Source organism: Anomalospiza imberbis, chromosome 21 (assembly GCF_031753505.1).
Source record: "Anomalospiza imberbis isolate Cuckoo-Finch-1a 21T00152 chromosome 21, ASM3175350v1, whole genome shotgun sequence".
NCBI classification, from domain to species: Eukaryota; Metazoa; Chordata; class Aves; order Passeriformes; family Viduidae; genus Anomalospiza; species Anomalospiza imberbis.
This window is the reverse complement of record NC_089701.1, coordinates 10478258-10498745: the sequence shown is the minus strand read 5'-3', so window position 1 is coordinate 10498745 and position 20488 is coordinate 10478258. Positions and strand designations below refer to the sequence as shown.

Genomic DNA, 20488 nt, shown 5'->3' with positions numbered 1-20488 from the left:
CACAGCACTGCACGTGTGCACGTGGCGTGTGTGCATGGAGTGCGTGTGTGTGTGTGTGCACATGGAGTGTGTGTGCATGCACATGGAGTGTGTGTGTGTGCAAGGAGTGCATGTGTGTGTGTATGGAGTGTGTGTGTGTGTATGGAGTGTGTGTGTGTGTATGGAGTGTGTGTGTGTGTGTGCATGTGTGTGTGCACATGGAGTGTGTGTGTGTATGGAGTCTGTGTGTGTGTGCACATGGAGTGCGTGTGTGTGTGTGTGTGTGCACATGGAGTGTGTGTGTGTGTGTGTGTGTGTGTATGGAGTGTGTGTGTGTGTGTGCACATGGAGTGTGCGTGTGTGTATGGAGTATGTGTGTGTGTGTGCACATGGAGTGTGTGTGTGTGTGCACATGGAGTATGTGTGTGTATGGAGTGTGTGTGTGTGCATGGAGTGTGTGCACATGGAGTGTGTGTGCAAATGAAGTGCAGCCCGTGAGCATTCCCACATGTGTGTGAGTGCACAGTGTGCGTGCACGCACAGTGTTCCTCATGTCCACGTGTCCCCCCAGTTTGGGGATGCCCGTGTGTGCTCACACCTAGCTCTGTGTGTGCCCGTTGTGCCTGTGTGTGGTGTAGGTGTGCATGCATATTTCTGTGCATGCACAGCATTGGGTGCACGTTTGTGCACAACTCAGGGCATGGGGGCCTGTGTGTGGCCAGGGGCTGTGTGTGTGAGCCTGTGTGTGCCCTGGTACGTGTGAATCTGTGCATGCTGGGCTTCGTGTGTGAATCTGTGTGTGCCCAGGGGCTGTGTGTGTGAGCCTGTGTGTGCCCTGGTATGTGTGAATCTGTGCATGCTGGGCTTCGTGTGTGAATCTGTGTGTGCCCAGGGGCTGTGTGTGTGAGCCTGTGTGTGCCTGAGCTTCATGTGTGTGTCTGTGTTAATTTATATGTGCTCAGGCTTCGTGTGTGATCCCTGTGTGCCCTGAGGGGTGAGTGTGTGTGCCTGCGTGTACCTCAGGGCTGTGGGGGTGCCCCTGTGTGCCCCAAAGCCCGTGTATGCCCGGGGGCGCGTGATGCCCATGTGCACCCTGGGGTGTGTGTGTGAGCCCATGTGTGACCCGGGTGGGCGCTGCAGGTGGCCATGCGTGCCCCGGGCAGTGTGTGCGAGCCCATATGAGCCTGGCGGCTGTGCAGGTGCCCGTGTATGCCCCCAGGGTATCTGTGGGTGCCCGCATGTGCCCGGGCTGTGTGCGGGTGCCCGGGTGTGCCCGGGGGTGCACGGAGCACGCAGCCGGCCGCGCTTACATAAAGGCTGCAATGCGGGCAGCGCGCCCCGGGCCCGGGCAGGACCCCGCACGCCGCGGCTCGGCCAAGGGGCACCGCGGGGCCGGGGCGGGGTGGCCGCGGGGGTGGCGGCTCGGGTCCCGCCGGGGACGGGGAGGGGAGGGGGTCGCCGTCCCGGGGTACCTGGCTGGAGATGAGGTCCTCGCAGACGGACAGGGCCATCTGAATGGCATTGGGCTTGTGGGTGACGGAGGTGGCGTTGAGCTGAAGCTTCCAGGTGCCGTGCCGCTTGTTGGCCTGGTTCACCGCCTCGCGGAAGATCTGCTCGTGCTTCTTGGTGCTCAGCACCGCGCCGATATTGACGATCTTAGGGTCGCAGCCGGCGCGGGCGAAGGAGGAGGAGAAGAGGAGGGCGAGCAGCAGCAGCCGCATGGTGCTCATCCACGGGCGGCCCGGAGCCCGCCGGGCCCCCCGCGCCCCTCGCCCGCCCGCCCCGCGGGCCGCCCGCCCGGCTCAGCGCGGCCCCATCGGGCTCGGCCCCCGGGCCGTGCCCGGCGCTCGGCGCGGGCGGTGCGGGCGCTGCCGGGCGCTGCCGGGCGCTCTCCCCGGTGCTGAAGCGCCCGCGCCGCTGCCGCCGCTCCGCCCCGCCCCGCCCGCCCCGCGCTGCCGCAGCGCCCGCCCCGCGCCCGCCCCCGGGACCCCCGCCCGCCCCGGGCGCTGCGGCAGAGCCCCCCTCCCGCGGGGCGCTGCGGGGTCGCTGCGGGGTCGGTGGCGCCGCTCGCAGGGCGCGGGTCCCGCTGTCCCCGTGGCGGGGTGCGGGCGCGTCCCGCACCTCCTGCGAGAGTCGCTCGTGCGGGAGGTGCACAGCTGGTGCGGGGCTGAGCTCTGGCGGTCCCGCTCCGCCCTTTTCACCTGCAGTGCCCTTTCGGGATCAGGGCATTCCCGGTGCCTCGGAAGGCACGGACACACCAGGCATTCAGTAAACCAGGGACTGGGGATAAAACACGGTCCCACACCAATATTCCCAGTTATGCAGCACCTCTGCCCACTTCCGCAGCTCTGCCTGGGGACAGCTGTGTGTGACATGGACTCTGTCATGGTCTGTGTGCACTCCAGTGCTGGGGAACCCTCCCTTGACCAGCATAGCTCCTGGGCAGAGATGTTCAGTAGACGCTCAGCCTGGTTCCTTGGCTTCACTCTGTCCCTCCAGACAGAGCCACCACTCTTCCAGACATTAGCTCACAGGGCAACCAGCCATTTTCCTCCATTAAATTTACCAAATTACTCTGGGATATGACCTTAAGATTTCTCTGCTGAGGAGATTTCTTGGGGTTCTCATCATCTACCTGTTGTTGGGCTACCATTAGCCTCCCTTAAGGAAATGGAGGCACAGCAGCCAGTGGCCAACATCTGGAGGGGAGTCCAGCTCCATGGCAGAAAGAGACTGAGTTTCAGTCTTGGACTGCATCTGTCCCGTTCCAGGGCCAGAGTGGTGAGGTGGCCAGAACAGCACATTGCTCCCCAGACCTGCCACATTGGCCTTTCTGGAGAAAAACAGCGGGGTTTCAGGTAGTGAGAGGGTGTGCTTTGTCACTGCATGGGACAAACACCACAGCTAGCCCAGGCAGGGAATGGACCGAGCATGGCAGAACCAAAACCACCAGGGATATTTTTACACCGCCATTTCTGGGGTGCTGCTGCAGCCCACCTCTGTCCTTCCTTTGCAACGTGAGTTGAAGCAGAATATTTTCCCCCAACGCAAATTTTCTCACTGGCATCTCTGAAGTGCGAGTTGCCATGGAAACCATTTTGCCTGTGTCCCACATTGCCCACATGCACTCGGAAGGAGCTGCAGGAGCAAAATGGCCGTTGTGTAACGCTGCAGGGCTCAGCGTGCCCGGGCTCGGGGGCTCTGCAGCCTCTTCCAGCTGTGAGACCCTCTCAGGAAGCTGCAGACCGCTGCATGGGGAAGCAATGGAACCCATGGAGGTCGTGATGCGCTCCGTGAGAGAAGGAAAATGGCCCCACCTCGCCTTAACTCTTGCAGTGCTTGGCGTGGAGCTCCACACCAACACTGCTGTGCTCTTGGAAAAGACTTCCAGGAAAGCTTAACCCTTTTCAGTGTCACCATGTCGTTCCCACTCCTCCATGCACGGAGCTGAGGGCCTTGCTGAATTCACACAGGGTGGCTTTGTCTTGAAGGGACAAAGGGTGAAAGCCAAAGAGGGTTGCATCCCTACCCTCAGTCTGCACAGAGCTGACTTCATTCCTTCCTCTGCCTACCAGGTGCACCTGCAGTAGGTTGTGTGGGAAGAAACTGCTCTGGAGTGGGCTGTACAGACCTGGATCCTGGTGGGTGAGATGGCAGTAGAATAACAAAGTGAAGACCTGGCCACAGCAGGTGGCTTGGCAGAGAAGACAAAGGAAAAAGGCAGGCTTTGAAACAATATTTGGAGTGCAAGAGCTCTTTCCCTCTCATTACCTGGAGCTCCCTGCAGGGAGGAGTGCAGCTATTGAGTCCCTCCTGTGTTGCCCAGGAGTGTGGGATGACCATGCTTAGGATGGAGCCTACCATGCTGGCAGGCTCTTCCCTCTGTGCCTCCCTTCATTTTTTGTCTCCTCTTGTTTTTGGCACAGTTGTGGAGATCTGAGAAACGCCTGCTTCCCTCTCAGGTCATGCCCCCCATCGGTGTTGTGCTGGCAGCGGGAGCAGCCCGGATGACAATGCCCCACAGCCAGGCTCAGCCAGCACAGATGTTGTCACCACACGAGTCTCCCTCTCGCTGTGTCCTCAGGCTCTTTGATCCTCTGAAGGCAGAGGAGCGTGCAGGGCTTTCCCAGGCAGGAGCTGTACGTGGGGAGCACAGCCACATCCCCCAGCTGGTCCTGGCAGCCAGGGATGCTCTCTGCTTTCCCTGTCGCTGCCTCCTGGCACATCGTGGCCACCTCCTTGGCCATGACTGAAGGCAAGATCTGACTCGGCTTGCCTGTTAGCAATTAGTGCAGTGTGATCCTGCTCTTCATGCAGCGCCTCCTGGATGCAGGGGGCTGGACACGAGCATGGGAGGGGTGTGGGTGAGGTGTCCCCTCGAGGGCCAGTGACTGCTGTAACTCCTCCCAAGGCCAGAGTAACCCAGTGTAAAATCTGGAGACCTCAGAGGAGAAGCACTGAACCCAGCTGGGAGCTTCACCTGCCTCGGGGGGTAAGGCATCAGTCCTGGTGGTAGAAAAGGCAATAGGGAATTTCATAGAAGACAAAAATAAGTATTAGAATATGCAATTTGTGCCACTCCTTGTGAAGCTACCAAACAATTCTTCTTTTGAGAAAGCTGAAATGGAATTGAGAGCAGTAACTGCAACACAGGCTGTGGAAATGCTTCCTGTGTGCAGCTGCAAGGTTAATCTAAGGTGTAAATGGAGCAAAGCACATGCAGAGTGCCCATGGCAAGGCTCCAAGGCCTGGTACTGAAGAGCTGCCGTGGGACGTGGGTGTTCCTACAGGGATGAAAGGATTTGCAATGCAGTTGTCACTTCAGTATTCCTGCCTTTGCTCTGGAAGCAATCACTGGTGATAAAATCTGTGAGACAGCAAATAATGATGCCAAATCACTTGGGTTCTTTGATAAGCACAGAACTGGAATGTAATTTAGGACAGCCAGTGTAGATCCATGAAAGTAGAAGCAAGTATTGCTGGTCCTGCTCTTTGGACATGACTGCAGATCCAGTGGAGACACTGACTGTAAGTGCGGTCTCTAATACTGACCTGGGGGTCAGAGATCATGATTTTCCAAACAAAAAGGTGGCACTGTCATCCTTGGATTCACCTTGAGAAGTCAGGGCAGCAGCTGGTAATGACTTGAGCCTCTGCAGGAAGCACTGAGGAACCCTGCACAGGAAGGCTGCCTGCAGATCTGGGGGTCACAGTCTTTACAAAGAGGCTGAAAAAAATGGAGAAACTATCCTTCAGAATATTTGGAGGAAAAACTCCCCATGAACTGCTCTAGCAGAGGGGAGAATGGATGCAGTTGCAGCGTGCTGCCTTCCAGGACAGGGACAGAGAACAGCACCAAACCCCAGCCTGAGGTCTAGGCAGGGACAGGGGACAAGGGGGGTGCAGGGCCCCAGCAGCTCCTCACAACCCTCCTGGAGGCTGGCACAGTGTGTCCTCACTGCCACTGCTCTGGGGACTGTGGTTTGTGTGAGCAGCTGGGACACAGCAGGACGTCCTTGTCACGGGATCAGCCACCCAGACAGACAGGCAGTGACTGGAGTCTGCAGGGGAAGGTGCCCAAGGGCTCTGTTCCTCTGCTGGGGGAGCTGCAGGGAGCAATGGGGTGGAAACCAAAGTGGGAGTGTCTGAGCAGCCCCTTGGTTGCTTTTGTGTGTTCAAGCCCTGTCTCCCATTCTTTTCTAGGCAACATCCAGGAAGGACTGCAGTCCCTAAGTCCCTGTGCACTTCCTGAACGCTTTCCCAGCTGAGAGGGACTGAGCCAGCCTACTCTGCAGTTCAGAAGTGGCTGCTGGGGTCCACAGGCAGCACAGCTCCCTGCTCTAGGTATCCATGGGCATCCATGTTACCTTTACCCCGCTCTCCCCACGGGAAGGAGCTCCAGGCCCCCAAGGCCTTTGCCACCCTCTTGAGCAGAGTGTTTGGCACATCTGGAATCCCTGCTGTCACAGAAAGAAGCTGCAGCATCACCCTCCAGCAGCTGGTGAGAATGGAGGGGTCTCTCCCCCTGCATCCCCTGTGTGCAGAGACATTCCCAGCATCCAGCAGAGCTCTGCCTTCACCCAGAGCTGGGCACACACCAGGATGGGGAGTTCAAATGAGAGGCAGGCAGTCAGCCTGAAACACCGAGGTGTTCCTGGGCAGGCAGGGGGATATTTGGTGAGAGGTAAGAGGATGGGACATGGAACAGCAATGGTTGGAGGCAGAGATGGTGACAAACCCCAAAGCACCTCCTGTGCAATCAGAGGGAACTGAGCGTGCAGAAACACAGTCAGATGTGCAGTAGGAGGGGTGGGAAGTTCAACTGCGAACATTTTCTGAGGGAAAACCAGGATCTGCATGTTTGAAATGCACTGTAGGGAAAATTTCATTTTGATAACATTCCAATTTTCTTCTGGAAAACCAGCCAGAAGCTGGGCTTCAGCTTCCTGTACATCGTGTCCCAGGAGATTGGACAGTTTGTCCTCAGGGAGTTCCAGTCCCCTGGAACTGTCACACAGAGGAGGCTGGAGCCTGGGCAAGGTGACGTAGTGATGGAGCACCTGGGGAACGTCAGCCCCCTGCAGCCCTTGGTGCCCCCACCACGCTCAGCCTGGGTGTCCCTGGGAGAGCTCCCATGGGGCTGCCTGCCTTCCCACAGCAGGGCTGACACCAGGAATGGCACCCTCCCTCTCCAGGGACTCTCTGGGAACCCTGGGACGCTGCAACGATCTCCATCCTGTCCACTGCAAGGAGTGGTGGTTGGTGCCTGTGCAGCACCTGCTCAAGCAGAACCCATCCCATCATTTGGAGGGGCTGGAGGGGCCAAACTCCCCTGGAAAGGGGCCACTGGAGGTTCTCCAGGTATCTGTCTGTCCCCAGCAGAGCCCAGGTGGTGACAGGCACCACTGTTGGGCAGGGGTGCCACGGCTGTGCCCTGTCAAGAGGAGAGTGAGATCTCTGGGCATTTCCAACCTTTTGGAGCTGCAGTGAGGCTGAAACAGGGGAAGGAAAAAGGGCTCAGTGACAAATGAGGTGCTCTGGAACTTGCAACCCTTCCAGAGACAAAACCAGGACATAGTTTTCATAGTGATGGGTGCAGAAACTCGCAGGAGTTCCCATGCCTGAAACCCACCCTTGGGAGAGGGCAGCAGACATCTCCTTTGGCTGCGTGCCCCAGCCTCCTGTGCCTCGCAGGAGCCACCACGCTGCCCAGAGCATCCCCGGTGTTCCTGCCCTGCCCCATCCCAGCCACACGTGGCTCTGTCCCCTTGCAGGGGGTGATGCCTGGGGCATCTCAGTGCTCAGCACCTCATCCTGCTGCTGGGAGATGTTCCTGTCTTTGCAGAGCTTCAGGAGCTGCAGGGGCTCTCCAGTCTGTGCAGCTCCCTGGGAATACTCCTGACCTTAGGAGGACAGGAAACTGAGTGGCTTTCCAATCTGCCAGATGTGGCTTTCAAAGACACCAAACATGATAAATGAGATGTGCACAGCCTTGGGAGGAGCTGAGCAAGAGAGTCCAAGCCCAGGCTGGCCCAGTGGTGACAATGTGGCACTTAGGGGCAGGAGCTGAGCACCAGACTCAGTGCTGCACTGGATGCTCCCACCCCAGGAGCGGGGAGCCTGGTTGGGCTCCAGCACCACCAGAACAGATCAGTGGTGGGTGATGGCTCAAAACCACCCAAAACATGGGAATATGGTGACACACCTGCCCCTAGAGACCTGTGCCCTCCTGTCCTCTGTGATTGGTGTTTGATAAATCAAAATCTCATTGCTGAGGACAGAAAGAAAGATTGATGACACAAGTTCTATTATGAAACCAGCCTAAAAAAACCCCATGTAAAACATGATGAGGCAGCACTGGTTTTGGAGAAAACACTGCTTTAATCTCATCTCCTTCCCTGAGGGTTCCTGCAATGTGCTTACAAGTCAGCACTTGTGGAAAGCACAGTTTCACAGGGGGCTTCCTAGAAAGGCAAACACACAGGTGGGGCTGCCTGGTGTGAAGTGCCATGGGATCAGGGAATCACAGAATCCTCTGAGCTGGGAAGGACCCACAAGGTCCAGAGAGTCCAGCTCCTGTCCCTGCCCAGACCCCCACCAACCCCACCTGGGCATCCCTGGCAGCGCTGGCCCAACGCTCCTGGAGCTCTGGCAGCCTCGGGGCCGTGCCCATTCCCTGGGGAGCCTGGGCAGTGCCAGCACCCTCTGGGGGAAGAACCTTTCCTGCTCTCCAGCCTGACCTGCCCTGGGCCAGCTCCAGCCGTTCCCTGGTTCCTGTCCCTGTCCCAGTCCCAGGGAGCAAAGACTGGAGCTGCCCCTGCCCTGCCCTTTGTGAGGATGATGAAGACCCCAGTGAGGTCTGATCTCAGTCTCCCCTTCTCCTTGGCTGAACAAACCAAGTGACCTCAGCCACTCCTCCCTCATCAGGCTTCTCTTCCTGCCCCTTCCCCACCCTCAAGGCCCTCCTTTGGATGCTCTCTATAGCTTAATGTCCCTTTCATATTGTGGTCTTTGTGTCTAACAACCCAGTCCTCCTTCAAGGCTTCATCCTCCTCTTGCCATCGTGGGAATTGCCCTTCACTTCCCATTTCAGTCCCCAGGTCAAGTCCCTGCACTGATCTAATGCAGAGATGTGCTGGAAAATCCCAGACATTTTAAGGATTTCTAATATCAGTGAAATACATTTCTCCTTTGCTTGTTTTTCTATAGATTCAAAATGTTTTCAACATTTTGAAATGAAGGTGAATCCTCTCTGCCATGACCACTGCTCCTGCGTGTGTTTGACCTGGAGGGGGGAGCATTCCAGCCTCAGGGGCTCAGTTCTGCTAACTCAGAAATGTTCTGCAGCTGGGGGTGTGTACCTGCTGCAAGGTGATGGGCACGTGTCACCAAAGGCACCATTCCCAACTCCAGACAGATGCTTTTGTGCTGCTGAGGTTGCTGTGTGTTGCTCTAAAGACTCTCAGTGTCTCTCAAAAATAGACACAGAGAGAACCTGCAGGAGCCACAGTTACCTCACCAACACCTTGTTGTGCTCAGTTTGCAGAATTTACAGAAACATTTATGTCCCAGCTTTCTCCTTTCCTGTTTCCCAGCTGCCTTGGGACAGTCCCTTGCAGGTCATTGCCCAGCACCCCTGGAAAGTTTGGAATTGGAAGGAAATCTCTGCATTGCACTTGATTTTTCCTACTTGCCTGGGATGAGCTTCACCCCAACATTCCTCATCCTGATTCCTCAGAGAGCAGGGGCACACAGGACAGAGCCACATCCCTGCATGTCTGGGGAGGTCCTGCCTTGTTCAGCAACATGCTGGTGCTCCTGTCACCACCACCCTCGGGTACCCTCAGCACCCTGTCCTGGCATGTTACACCCACCTGTGTCTGCCCCCAGGGCTGCTGGGCAGCCTTCACACCACAAGGGCTCTCTGAGTCCTGTTCCCTGCCCCAGCCCAGCTCTGGGGAGGCAGAGGTGTCCACAGACCCCACCAGACATGCCCTGAATCACCTTTAATGCTTCCCTGCTGCTGGAGGGGTGCTTCACCAGGGGATGCAGCCCTGTGGGTCCCACCAGGGAGGCTGAGGGTGCCCTGGCCCTCCTGCTCACCCCTGTAAATGTACAAGAGATGTGCAAGATATTTTGAACATCCTAGGAGAAAGATGTTAAAGATATCTCACGGAAAAGGGCAGAACAAAAAGGGTGAGTGCTCATAATGACTCTGGTAACCAATTCTTGGACTCCATGCCATGGAAGCTGCTGTTGCTGCTGGATTTATGCAGCAACACCTCAGGGCTCCCCTTGTCTCCCATTAGTCCTTGTGTCTTCCCTCCTGCCTGACTGAGCTCTGCCCACTGATAAATTCCACTAAACTTGGAAAAGGGGTCAGAGATGAGCTTAAAAGGAAAGTGTTAGACTGAGACACAGCCTGGCCAGGTAGTGGTTCAGTGACCAGCAATGGGTGGGTAAAGTCACCTCCTGGATGACAGCACTTCAGGTCTGCTCTGCTTGTGCCACTCCTGGATTCTGATCCCCCCACCCTTTGTGTCCCCTCTCTGCTCCCTGCAGGGTGTGGGGGTCACCATCACCCCCACCTTGCAGGGACCAGGTGTGAAGGTCAGATGGGATGTGGCCCTGAGCAACCTGATTCAGCTGAATGCTCCTGCTCATGGCAGGAGGGTTGGACTAGATGGGCTTTAAAACTCCTTCCCAACACCAACTATTTTAGGATTCTGTGTTTTTCTGCTGTTCCAAATTACATTCCTAATTATTCTGAAGGAGGGCTATTATACCTGAAAGCTCATCCACTTTTTTCCAGCTGGATCAGCTCATGCAATAGAAATTATTATTGTTCTCCACGGGCCTTGCTTTTTTATCCTCTTAGATCATGCCTACAAAAGCATTAATGCTAATTATTCCTAACGTGCATTTCTCTGGTGGAACAGTGAGCAGATGCAGCCACAGAGAAGTGGAGGAAGGCTCAGATCTCATTCCAAGCACCAATTAACAGCCAGGGCTCTCCTGTGGGCCTGGGCCATGGGCAGACCCTGCTGTGGGTGACAGTCAGACTGACAGACACGCAGAGGTTTGCAGGGCTCCTCCTGCAGGGGATCACAGACTCTGTGTTCCCACAAGTGCCCAGAACTGCCCGGTGGCCCTGGGGCTCTCTAAGTCCCCTGTGCTTTACTCACTACCATTGCTACTTGTTTTCCATAAAAGAAGCAAACTAATTAAATGGGAAAATTATAAATAAAAAGTAAAATGAAAAAAATCTGTGGCTGTTAGTGCTCTGATACACACCTGCAACATTTCTCAATATATCCTAGGGCAGAATATTGTCCTCCCAAGTGGAGAGACATTAGATATGGTGCACAAGCCAGAGGAAAGACCAGCCTCTCCTCTGGCTCTGGTGGCTCCAGGGTGCAAAGGCGGGAGGCAAAAGCAGCACTCAGGAGTCCTGGGTGAGTTTCTTGGGCAGCCCAGCAAGGGTTTGGCCACAGGCGCAGCCAATCTTCAAGGCAGAGAGCTCCACGCTCATTTATGAAGAGAAGCTCTAGAGGTGGGAGTAAAATCTTCTTAAACTGGCAGGGCTGCTCCTGGGACACACGGCTGAGACCCCCAGGGCTCCCAGGGCTCTGTTCTTACCTATCCAGGGCTGCTCCTCTGTGTTCCCACTGCTCCTGCTGAACCCACATCTCCCACATGCAGAAACACTTTCCCTGCCTTGCCCCTTTTGTCCTGAAACTCAGCTCAGGTGCAGAGGTGGGTCAGAGACAGAAGAAAATGCTGATGCTTCAGAGTGTCACCAGGGGCAGGGGAAGGTGATCCCTGGTGCCTCCACTGCTGCCTGCAGATGTGGGAGAGCCTTCCAGAAAGGCTGAGGGACACCAGTGCCAGGGCTCTGGGAAAGGAGGGATCTCCTGGCACTGAGGTACAACGGCTCATTTCTGAAACAATCCTTCCTAGGCCTGAAGGCTGGGAAGGTTTCCAGGGGTTCTTTTTCTTGGCCCAGACCACTCCAATCAAGGGAAGTGGTTTTAGGAGGGAGAGCTCACATGGTGTCACTTGTCACCAGGGTGGCTGCCTGGAAATGTGTGCTGAGCTCAGCTCCCAGAGTTTGGTGTCCCCATTTCTCACTGTCTGAGCTGCAAGTGACAGCAGTCACTGCAACAATCAGGGCTCCCAAGGGATGAGCTCTGAATGCCAGCGTGCATCACCTGAAGCGTGGAAGGGATGACCTGGCCTTTGCCTCAGTGGCCACAGCTGTGAGCAGCCCCCAGGAGTTCCTGTGCACCTGGCACAGTCCCTCAGGAGGAGTGTTGGTTGAGGGAAGGCACCAGGAATCAGGCCCAGCAATGGGGAAAAGCAATCCAGTCTGGAGCTTGGGGCTTCCCTTCACCTCCAGAAAATTCCTCTTGGCCCAGGAGTGTCACTGCTCTGGCTCCCAGCCCCTGGCTGGCCCTGCCCGAGGCAGGGATTTGCTGCTGAGTTACAGCCTGAGTGGTTCTTGGGGCTCAAGAGCAAAGGGATAAAGGGCTTCTTCTTCTGGCTCCCCTTCCCAGAGATTCCTGGGCTATAGGAGCCCATGGCTCTCCTCTGCCCCTCCGGGCTTGGGGAAGGAATGGAGATTTCTCAAAATGCTCTAAGAGAGACTTAGGGAGTCTCTCTCTGTAAGCAGGGGAAGCATCCTAAACCTTTAAATATTTTTGTGAAGGTGCCTTTTGTCCTGCAGCCAAAATGGGATCCAGGAGCTCAAAACCCGGGGCTGAAAACCATAATGGTTTGGAGATGATGGTGAGAAATTATTCTCCCCCTTCCTGGACCGAGGTGATGCCTCTCATCTAGGATGTTTTTGTGCTCCAGCAGCCTCTGTGGAACACTTCTGAGCGCCCCAGGGTGACACACAGGGTGTGACAGGCCAGGTCTGCTCCGACATGGCTTCTAAAGCTGATTCGGTGGCCAGCACAGCCCGGGCATCTTCTTCAGCAGTGTCAGCCCAGATTTGTGTGGTCCTTTCTGCAGTCAGTGAACACCTCCTGCTCACAGCCTGCAGGGAACTGCTGCCCGCTGTCCCTGCCGTCCCTGCTGTCCCCGCTGTCCCTGCTGTCCATGCTGCTGTCCCTGCTGTCCATGCTGCTGTCCTTGCTGTCCCCTCTGTTCCTGCTGTCCCCTCTGTCCCCGCTGTCTCTCCCGTCCCGCCCGTCCCTGCCGTTCCCGCTGTCCCCGCTGTCCCGGCAGCTGCCTGGTGCCATCTCGTGGTTAAATCCCTCCTCCGGAGCATCCCTGTTTCAGTCCTGCCTCCTGTCCCCTGGAGAGGAGGAAGCCCTCCGGACAGATTTTTAGCGGATTTCCCGTGTCCTTCCCGGGCTGTGGCGGGGGAAGGTCGGTGCTGCCCGCTGGGAAGAGGCCGAGCACTGAGTGCCCTTCCCGGCCCTCCTGCCCCGGGGGTGCTGCTTTCACACCTCCACCACCTCCCGCTCCCGCAGGAGAACATCTCGCTGGGCTTTGCTTCCACCATGGCCAGGCTGGACCTTCCTGCCCTCACTGGGGCCAGCCCTGGCATCCAGGGCAGCTCCGAGGAGAGGATGGAACATGCAGCAGCATTTCATATACTGGGAAAGGTGAACATCCCCCAAAATCCACAGGGAGCATCCACAGAAAAGGGAGGGCCCTGTGTGTCCCCGTTAAAAATGACCTCATTAAGGGAAAGTTGTCCTACAATAATTTCCCCTCCACCCCCTCCCTGTTTCATGCAGAACCCTGATTTTCGTCCTTGGTTTCCAGGTCCCAGTGTTCCACAGGAGCTGTAACCCAGGGTTCCAGTGCCCTTTTCTGTGTCAGATGTTAACTGGGACTGCAGTTATCTAAATAGTCGGTGGATGTGAGGAGCTTTCCTGAATCCCAACCAAAAGTTCCCTTCAAGCCTTAAAAGGAGAAAACATACCTACTGAGACCCTGCTCTGTTGTGTTAATACCCCCTCTCAGTTCTGAGAGTCCCATACCTCCTGCACTCTGCAGACAGGGTTACAAAAGCAGATTTTTAACTCTGAGCCGTCCCCTGCATCCCTCGGGGTGGATCCCAAGGAGCTCCAGAAATGATTCTGTGCTCTGCAGAGACAGCTTGTGGCAGCAGCTCTCTGGCACAGAGAGCAGGCACAACTTTCCCAGGCATTGTCCTGGGTGAGACAGAGTAAAAATTTAACAGGGCAGAAATCCATTTGGATTTAGGTGAAATGTGCCTCTTTGAGCTTGCTCAAAGTATAAGTAAAATATGCTGTTTAGTCTGGTAACTGCAGCACTAGCAAAACTGCCCCAGCTGAGGCGAAAGAATGCAAATTTCCAAGCTAGAGAGATAAGAGATAAGAAAGACTCCTCGGACCTTGAAACAGACATCGCAGAGTGACCTAGGAGTTCTCTCTGTACTTTCTGACAAACACTGAGTACAGTGTAACTGGCTGTAAGTGTAACGCAAAATCAGAAGAATGAATATGCATGAACCTATTGTGAAATTCTATGAATGTGTAAATTAGCTAGAGTAATAAAAAAAGATCGAGAGTTTTCAGGGGCACACATGTCCTTTAAAAAGAAAAGATCCCTCACATGTGTCCAGCGCTGAAATAAACATACTGTACCTTCAAATCTATCAGAATTGTAATGTTTTGATATTTCACAGCAATTCACGGGGAAGGCTATGAGAAGATCAGAGAAAAAAAATGAGAACCAGTTCTTATCTCCACTTGCTGCACCTGCTGTTGTGAGCGTGTGGAATGTGTCATGGAGATTTGTTTACCAAAGGGTGATTTCTTAATTGGACAGTGGATGGTGTTTGGATGGATTGACCAATTAGGCCAAAGCTGTATTGGACTGGCTGGAAGGGTTGCTGAGTTTTTAATGAGTACAGTGTAATATAGTATAGATGAGATAATAAAGCAATTGATCAGCCTTCTGCAATCATGGAGTCAATGCTAATTATTAGCCAGCTGGAGGCTTGTGATGACAACGGCTGAGAGCACAGCAGTGCTGAACTGTGTCTCATGAACGGAGCAGTTTCTCAGTGGGAATCTTACTGTCCTTTTAAGGCTGGAAGGAAACTTTTGGTTGGAATTCAGGAAAGCTCCTCACACCTCCCCGCTGTTTAGAGGGTTTGCATTGACTGTGTAGGAGAACACCCTAAAGTTCACACGGAGCAATTACTTGATCTGGCTGGACTAATGAGCTTAAATCGCCAACTATTTACCTTGAGTTTTGCTTTGGCTTGTGTTTCTTAGTTATTGTCCTGGGAAGTTCAACTCCAGTGGATTTGGATCGATGGGACAGCAATGAAACATTCATTGATTGGCAGCACAGGTCGGTGTTTGTATTGAACAATCTGTTTCTCCCAAAGTGAAAGAAACATTCCATCTTTATGGGTAAGAAAAACAATTTATAGATCTCACCAAACTGCAATTTCTTTTTCTCTCTCTGTGTTATTTTCAGAAAAAATATTATTACTGTATTTTTTCCCCATCGTCAGGAGCTGCATTCAAATGAAAATTTGGTTCCAAGTACTGAGCAATGATGTCTTTCACCAGAAGATGAGAGAGAATATTCTGGACATATGCACCACTTACCCAGATGTGGGATTTCATCTGAAATGGCTGAATTTGGAGTCCTTGCTATCCAGAGGTATTAAAAGAACAAAACTGCCCCCACCTGCCCTACTCCCACCCACCCAAAGGGGTCAGGGTGGTTTTAAAAGCCCTCTGTGCTCTTTGTTGGAGAGGGATCTTTGGGCAGCTGGGATGAGCAGTACCTCCAGCATGGGCTTTGCAGGGACCCAGAGCAGGGCTGGAGGGAACTGAGGAGGGGCTGGATCCCCAGGAGAGGCTGAGGGAGCTGGAAAGGGGCTCAGCCTGGAGAAAAGGAGGCTCAGGGGGGACCCTGTGGCTCTGCACAACTCCTGACAGGAGGGGACAGCCGGGGGGGTCAGGCTCTGACCCCGGGGAACAGGGACAGGAGGAGAGGGAACAGCCTCAGGCTGGGCCAGGGGAGGCTCAGGGTGGATGTTGGGGAAAATTTATTCACTGGGAGGGTGATCATGGCCTGGCACAGCTGCCCAGGGCAGGGGGGGTCCCTATCCCTGGAGGAATTTAAGAGCCAGGTGGATGTGGCACCTGGGGACAGAGGGCAGTGGTGCCCTGGCAGTGCTGGTCGGACTTGATGTGTTTAAAGGTCTGCTCCTAGCTGAGGGACTCTGACATTCCCTGTCTATGTGGGGGCACAGGGAGCCCTCTTTAAGATTCAGTGAGATTCATCCCACCCGCAGGCAAAGGTTCTGTCACTCAGGGATGGGCTCCTCCTGCCCCCTCTGATGTTGGTTGGCTGAAGGAGGAACTTCACTTCTCCCATCTCCCACCTCCCACACAGCAGCGTGAGGCTGGGCAGGAACAAAACGCTCTCCTTGGTGCTCATTTCCACATTAGGAAAGAAAAAGTAACGAAGGCAACAGCCTTCCAATCCTGTAGGAGCTGCGTTTTCTGACACTGGGTAAATATAAATGCCAAAATTAATTTCTCTGGGAAGAATGAGCAGCACAGGATCCTACAAAGTTACAACAGAGAATGACTTGAACTTGAGAGGCAGTGATGGATCTTGCTCTTTCATCTTGAACTAAAAGCAGCTCCTTTTAGCTCATTGAACATGGAGGAGGATCCATTGATGCAGCAGCCATTCAGCTGTTGGAAGGTTAAAGAGGCAGAGGAGCAGCCAAGCCGCACAAAACTCATGCAAAATACCCGATTGAAAGAAATATGATTGGAACAAACTCTCTGCTGTGCCCTTTGTAACTGTTGTCCTTCTTCAGCACTCTGAAAGCTGGAAAAGTGCCACCACGTGTCTGTGCCACAGGATTCTCTCCCACAAAGACAGTTCAGCATGAGGTGACCCTTGAGGATGAGGTGACCCTTGGTGCCAGTGTCACCCTTGGAGCCGCCTCTTTTAATCAGTTCCCCTTGCCCTTGGCCACCCAGGGGTGAACGGGATCTTCTGCTCTGGTACCCCTACACGGAGGGTCCCTCCCCAGGTGGGCAGTGCCCAACAATACCAGACCACCAGGAGTGGGTGTCCCGTGGGCAAACAGAGCTCTGAATGAGCAAGCTGGTGAAATAGAGATTTTTGGAGTTCACTTGAGTTAACAAAATGAATTAAGCATTTAAATTTGAGCTTGTAAAATTATGTGTTGAATTTTAACCCTTTACTTAAGAAACTTCTGACATGGTACAAAGGGCATAAGAAAATGCAATTTTCTGAAGCTTCTTGCATAAAGAACAATACCTAAGGATGCAGAGAACCCAGATAAAGAAGCTCCTCTGTCTCCAAGCCTATCAAGACTGACAGATGTACTCAGATAAGCACCAGAGGACCAAAAGCACACGCGCAGAAGGAAAAAGTTCAAAAGTTCAATAATGAGGAAGACTAAAATCTTCAGCCTCAGGACCACCGAGAGACCCCCGAACGACCACCACAGCAAACCACGCGTGTCCAGAAGGGTGTGGACCTATTTAGCATGAGAGGCGAGCACAGGTGTGGCCAGGGGTTGAATATGCATGAAAAAGTTGTGTAATGTATTGCATATGGAACACCTGTGTGAATAAAGATGTGGGTCAGACTGAGGCTCGGGGCACAAGTTTTTGGAGAACTATCTCACTTGTGCCAGGCGCCGACAGTACATACCCACTTCATAACTACCTGAAGTTGTAGAGTCTATTTATTTATTCCTTCACTGGGAGCTTCATTCCCGCTGGGCCATCCTCCCCCCCCCATTTAACTCATTCAGTGCCATTTCCCCCAGCTCTGACCCAGGAACAGCCCTGTGCCGCACACGGAGCACATGGCACCTGTTGCCCCAACACAGAGCATTTCTCCTCGAGTGGAGAACAGATGTTCTGGGTACTTAAAAAGAATCTGTTAATTTGCTGTGACTTACAACCGGTACAATTTAAAAGCAGCTTCCCTGAGAGCTGCAGCACTCAGCGTCAGGAGCTTTCAGCTCACCGATCACCCAAGGGGAAATGTGCAGTTATTTTGCTGTTAATCTTCATATCCACCATCACAGGCTGACAAATGTGCCACGGAGAGTGAACAGCTGCTGCCTCCATCACCTCTCTGGAAATGAATCTGGGACCTGTTTTGTGGCATGAGACAGGAGGGAGCTTGGCCACAGCCCTGGGGCAGCAGGGGCAGCCATGGGCAGGGGCTCCCCTAGGAGAGCGATGGGAGCCACCAGCAGGTTTGGAAGTGGGTGATCCTGGAGGTCCTTGGGAGATCTGTCTGTGCTTGGTGCTGAGCAGACACTTCTGGCTGCAAAATTCCCAGACAAAAAAGACCCTTAATCCAAATCCAAGGGCACCACCACCTGACTGCATCCCAACAGAGGAGATGGAGGAATAGAATTATTAGAAGACACAAAAGCACAGGAGATGCAGTTCTGGGAGCGTGCAGAGGAGCTGTGAGAATCTGGGGGATTGATGGTTTAGTAATTTTTATTTCCTGCCTGTTTTTCAGAGCAAACCACTTCACACTGGTCTGTTCTGTCAATATTTCACTATTAAATGTATTTTAAAACTAATCTCATTCCCTAATTGTTCTTCACTGTTTTGTGGGGTATTCTTGCCAGGAGAAGGGATCCTGGAACTGGCCCATGCTCTCCTTCCTCGGGAGCCATGGGGAACCTCCAGAGAGAAACCTGACGGGAGCATTGCCCAACTCAACAGCTGAGCCTCTCAGGGACCTGAGAGCTCTGTCGGGTGGTAATGGCCCTGACCAGCCTCACCTGGGCCACTCCCCCACTCCTGCAGCCCCATTCCAGCTCAGCTCTGGCCCTCAGCCCCTGTCCTGATGCTGATCCCCGGGCTGCCCTGGGCTCTGCCCACAGCCTGGCTGCCCAGCTGGAGCTCGCTCCCCTGCTTCATCCCCACCGAGCTGCCCAGCAGCTGCTGGGCTGTGTCTGACCCTGGATCCCCCCTCCAAACCTGGGCCCTGTGCTGCAGATTGATTCCCTCAGGACCTCGGCCCTGCCCCATCTCCATGAGCTCGCCCAGGGATCTGACTCCTGGCTGAGCCTGGCCCCGGGGCCTGCCCTGCCCATCCCAGGAGCAGTGGGACCCCCTCAGCTCCCAGCACATTCCTTGGGTAATGGAGAAACAGCAAGAGGCAGCTCCAGGGCAGAGCTGTTCCCTGGTGTGGGTGGGTCACAGGGCACCGCTCCCCCAAATTCAAGGGGCACAGGGTCACCCCGGCCCCAGAGCCACAAACACACAGGGGCCTTGCCACACACCTGGACTGCTGCTCCCTGCTTCCCACTCTGGTCCCACGCAGGATCTCGGCATGAACAAACATCCGTCCCCCTGAGATGAGAGAAAACTCTGGGTGCCTCGAGCAGAGCCTGAATTCAGAGCCACCAGTTCCTTTATTGCTAAAGCTACAGGAATTTTCTCCTGTTAAGGCAGAAATCAGAATCGTGAAACACAGCAGGATTAGCTTAAGCCTCTTCCACTCCCATTAGCAATCTTATTTATCCTTTCAAATGGCTCCAGTTGAGTGCTGGCATGCAAGGGATCCCATCTTCTGGGCCTGTTGGCTTTAAATTATTCACTTTACACATTTAGATCTTCAAACAAATCCCAGCTCTTGTCTAGTAGCACCTGAGGGCATCTGATCTGTTTACTGAAACCTCGTCTACAGCAAATCTCTATAAAAGTCTCAGCCATTCTCACCACTAGATACTGATAACTGTGTTTATTATTTTGGTTTATCTTCACACTTTACCACTAGCCAAGTGTTTATTCAATGGCCAGAACCATTGTCATTCCATATCTTTAGCTTCTGCTTTCTCCCTAGTCACAAATTCACTACAAATTGGCTAATTCTCTAGCAAAGCTGGCTTTGCTTGTTTTTTGGTGAGTGAGGGGTGGGTGCAAGGTTAGAAAGCCCCAAAGGACATCAAAACAGGTCAAAGAAAAGGATACATGGAGGGTGATGGACAATGTGATTTTCCAGTGTGAGGCCTGGCCTCATCCTTAGCACACTGGTGTCTGTACTTGTTTCCCTCGGGACAATTCCTGGTGGTCTCTGGTTCGTTTGGAGGTAGGTCCTGCAGCTCCAGAGAGCATCAGCAAGTCCCAGTCCCAGGTGTCAGTGCCCCCTCACCAGCACATCCCTGTGCCCCCAGTCCCTGGCACAGCCAGGCCTCCGAGCCCAGCTCTCAGTGCCCCTTTGGGCTCTCACCCTTGGGCAGCTGCCAAGGGCTTGTCCTGGGAGGAGCCCAGTGCCCACCCAGCCCCCAAAGCCCCTGTTCCCCCAGGAGAAACCAATCCCAGCTGGATCTGCTGGCACAGGTGGAATCCCTGAGCAGATCCTGGTGCTGGCATTGAGGCTGCCCAGCACAAACACCCCGAGCTGGGCTGAACCTCCTGATGGGGGGAACCCCAGCCCCAAGGGACAGCCCCACAGCGAGGGGCTCAGGGCCTTTCTGCTGCACAAAGACATCTCTCCAGAGAGACAGGAGCAGTTCATAGCCCTGGCAACTGAGTGTGGGACACAGGATGCTCTGGGAAGTGCTCTGGGGGGCTCTGAGTGCCCCAGGGATATGGGATGTGGAGCTGTCCTGCTGCCGAGTTCATATGGCTGTGAACTGCCAGAGGGCAGGAATTGTTCCCTGGCAGGGTGGGCAGGCCCTGGCACAGGGTGCCCAGAGCAGCTGTGGCTGCCCCTGGATCCCTGGCAGTGCCCAAGGCCAGGCTGGACAGGGCTGGGAGCAGCCTGGGACAGTGGAAGGTGTCCCTGCCCATGGCACTGGAAGGGACTCGGTGTCCCTTCCAACCCAAACCATTCCATGATTCTGTGGGATCCGTCAGACACCCCTGCAGGGATCCAGGTCACTTCCATGGATATTTTCCCTCCTCACAACAGCAAATCAGCACTGGGGATGTCCCAGTCACAAGCCTGAAATACAGAAAATATAGAAAACCCCAGACAC

The 20488-nt window shown here is 54.5% G+C and overlaps 1 protein-coding gene across 25 annotated transcripts in view; it reads right to left on the bottom strand.

Moving 5' to 3' along the window:
* GRIN1 (glutamate ionotropic receptor NMDA type subunit 1) overlaps window positions 1–1885 on the bottom strand; it is a 37825-nt gene extending 35940 nt beyond the window's left edge. For all 25 annotated transcript variants that reach the window (XR_011005709.1, XR_011005710.1, XR_011005707.1 and 22 more), the window contains exon 1: window positions 1452–1885. Coding sequence is in view for 21 of the 25 variants with exons in the window: in XM_068211620.1 (XP_068067721.1) it covers window positions 1452–1709 (258 nt within the window). In the remaining 4 variants the exon portion in view is untranslated. The remainder of the gene's footprint in view (window positions 1–1451) is intronic.
* Between the last annotated feature and the right edge of the window lie 18603 nt (window positions 1886–20488).